Source organism: Malurus melanocephalus, unplaced genomic scaffold, assembly GCF_030028575.1.
Source record: "Malurus melanocephalus ecotype Western Australia unplaced genomic scaffold, MMel_1.1 scaffold_368, whole genome shotgun sequence".
NCBI lineage: Eukaryota > Metazoa > Chordata > Aves > Passeriformes > Maluridae > Malurus > Malurus melanocephalus.
This window is the reverse complement of record NW_026623600.1, coordinates 594883-597164: the sequence shown is the minus strand read 5'-3', so window position 1 is coordinate 597164 and position 2282 is coordinate 594883. Positions and strand designations below refer to the sequence as shown.

Sequence of the window (2282 nt, the reverse complement as noted above, 5' to 3'; positions counted from 1 at the left end):
GTCAGCTGGGCTGTGAGGACACGGCCTCATCACTCTGGTGGGTGCCACAGGTGCTCTCTGCTCCCCCTCCCCTACACAGGAGATGCTCAAACCTGCCCAGGGGACACGACATGTGCCCACCCCTCGTGTATCCTCACAGAGCTGCTCTCCCTGTGAGCAGAGGCTGTGTGAAGGGAGATGGAGACATCAGTGCTGAGAGGCACCAGCCCAGCCCATCCATCACCCTGCAGGCAGGCTGGTGTCCCCTCGAGCGTGGCAGACGTGATTGATGCCCCCAGTGCCACCCAGAGCAGGTGTGTGCAAGGGGAAGGACCTGCCAGCTCTTCATTCTCATCAACCCCCCTGCCTTCCTCCAGAGCAGCTGCAGCACAGCCCCATTTGCCACTGCACAAGTTTTATAAGTAAACATTTGTAAGACTTAATAGAATATGAAATGGAGAGAAAAATGGGAGTGTGGCAACAGATGTAGGTGTCACTGAAGAGAGGCTTGGGAAACACCCAGAACAACTTCCAGTTATCACCCAAGGAGAGTGCCAGTGTGAGTCCTTAGCAGGGGGATTTGGGGATGACTAATGCACATTTCAGACATGTATTAGCTTTCCTTAAAGATGGATAACATAATGGAAGGAAAAATTAACTTCAGCCTCATTTTAACAGCATGCACTATTTAGTCTAAAAGAGTCTTGCTGAAGTTATTGAGATTTCCTGGATGTAACTCCAAAAATCAGTGACTGTCCTGTATTTTTTAAGCTCTTTTGTCACCACAGCTGAAATTTAACCCCTAAAAGAGGATGACAGATTTAGCTGGATCCCAATCTCATTTTAYTTACTGAGATMTTTCARTCAYCTCCCAAACAGCAGAGACTGGACAYACAWCTCTCCACTCCCCTTTCCAGTGCASAGCATCACTTCTGCTGCTYCAGGARCCCAGCTCAAGCCAGACTAGMGGCAGGATCCAGGACAAATCTTTTCCCTGTAAGGTTCTCCCTCGAACCAGACAAAAGAAACAAGGAAACCTAACCCCTTGGAACCCCAAAGGTTTTTACCTGTGCAGAAGTGCTCTTGAGCTTCTTCAGGCCATTCTCCAGCCGCTCCATTTTTGCCTTTAAATCCTGGTCCTTTCTCAGCAGCAAGTTCTGGTAGAGTTTGATTTGCTCCAGGAAGGACTTGGGGGTGGTGTAGTTGTAGCGGCGCTCGTTGCTCAGGTACAGCCGGGACATCTCGTTGACACTGATGTGGACATGGGCCATGAATTTGCTTATTGACTCTTTCACTGAGTCCTGAAGGAAAGGTGGGACAAGAAGAAACTCTTTTAAATAGAAAACTATATATAACACAGGTCTGTGCTGAATAGAAAGGAGTTTGGTAACTTTTCATTCTGCTGTAGCACAATCCAGGATGTAAAACCTAAGCTGATCCCTTTTCACTGTTATCTCTAAAATAACTTTGTTGCTCATGTACTTTATACCTCTTTATATATCTTTTTATCTCACACATTATCTCATTCCRAGCCATTTCTCTACAAAATAGCAGCTCTTTTAAGTATAAATTTGGGCTTTTCTTCTGTACAAATGGAAAAAGTGCACAGTCCTATAAAGAAACATTGTAGACTTTATTCTTCCCAAAATCCTGCCCAGAAAAACTAAATAAACAGAAATGAATCTCTGGTCTAGTAGCAGGTTGTCATCACYGAGAATGTGACCTGTTTTTGCCCTTGAGAATCCCAGAGGCTCAGGCTCAAGAGGGGAGAGCAGAGTGTGTGTTCCCTGCAGGGCTCAGGAGCACCAGGGGATTTTCAATGCAGGTTTGGGGCTGGCCCCGAGCTGGCAGAGCTGTCCTTCCCGGGCAGTGCCAGCAGCTCCCAGTGACACAGCTTCCAGTAACACCAGAGCAGCTCCCAGTGACACCAGAGCAGCTCCCAGTGACACCACAGCAGCTCCCAGTAACACTCCAGCTTCCCAGCACATGGAGAGTGGTGCCCATGGCTCCTGTCTCCTGTCAGAGCCCAACCCTGTCCCCTGGTTATGCCCAGCCCTGTGCCCTGGCTGTGCCCTGTCCTGTGGCCCGGCTGCTCACCGTCAGAGTGCTCAGGTCCCGCAGGAAGCAAAGGCTGACAGACTCGAGGGCGTCGCGGGGCCAGGGCTGGAAGCAATCCATGGTGGTGCAGCCCAACAGCGCCGGGAACCTGCGGCTGCAGAGACGCAGCCTGGGGCCCACGGGGGACAGGCACAGCACGACCTGTGGGGCATGGGGACAGGGAGGGACAGGGCTGGGAGCAGGGC

At 50.5% G+C, this 2282-nt stretch overlaps 1 protein-coding gene across 1 annotated transcript in view; it reads right to left on the bottom strand.

Annotated features, from left to right (window-relative positions):
* DNAH9 (dynein axonemal heavy chain 9) overlaps positions 1-2282 on the bottom strand; it is a 189280-nt gene that overhangs the window by 111886 nt on the left and 75112 nt on the right. The window contains 2 exon segments of the mRNA XM_057378622.1: positions 1047-1280; positions 2077-2238. Coding sequence (XP_057234605.1) covers positions 1047-1280; positions 2077-2238 — 396 coding nt within the window.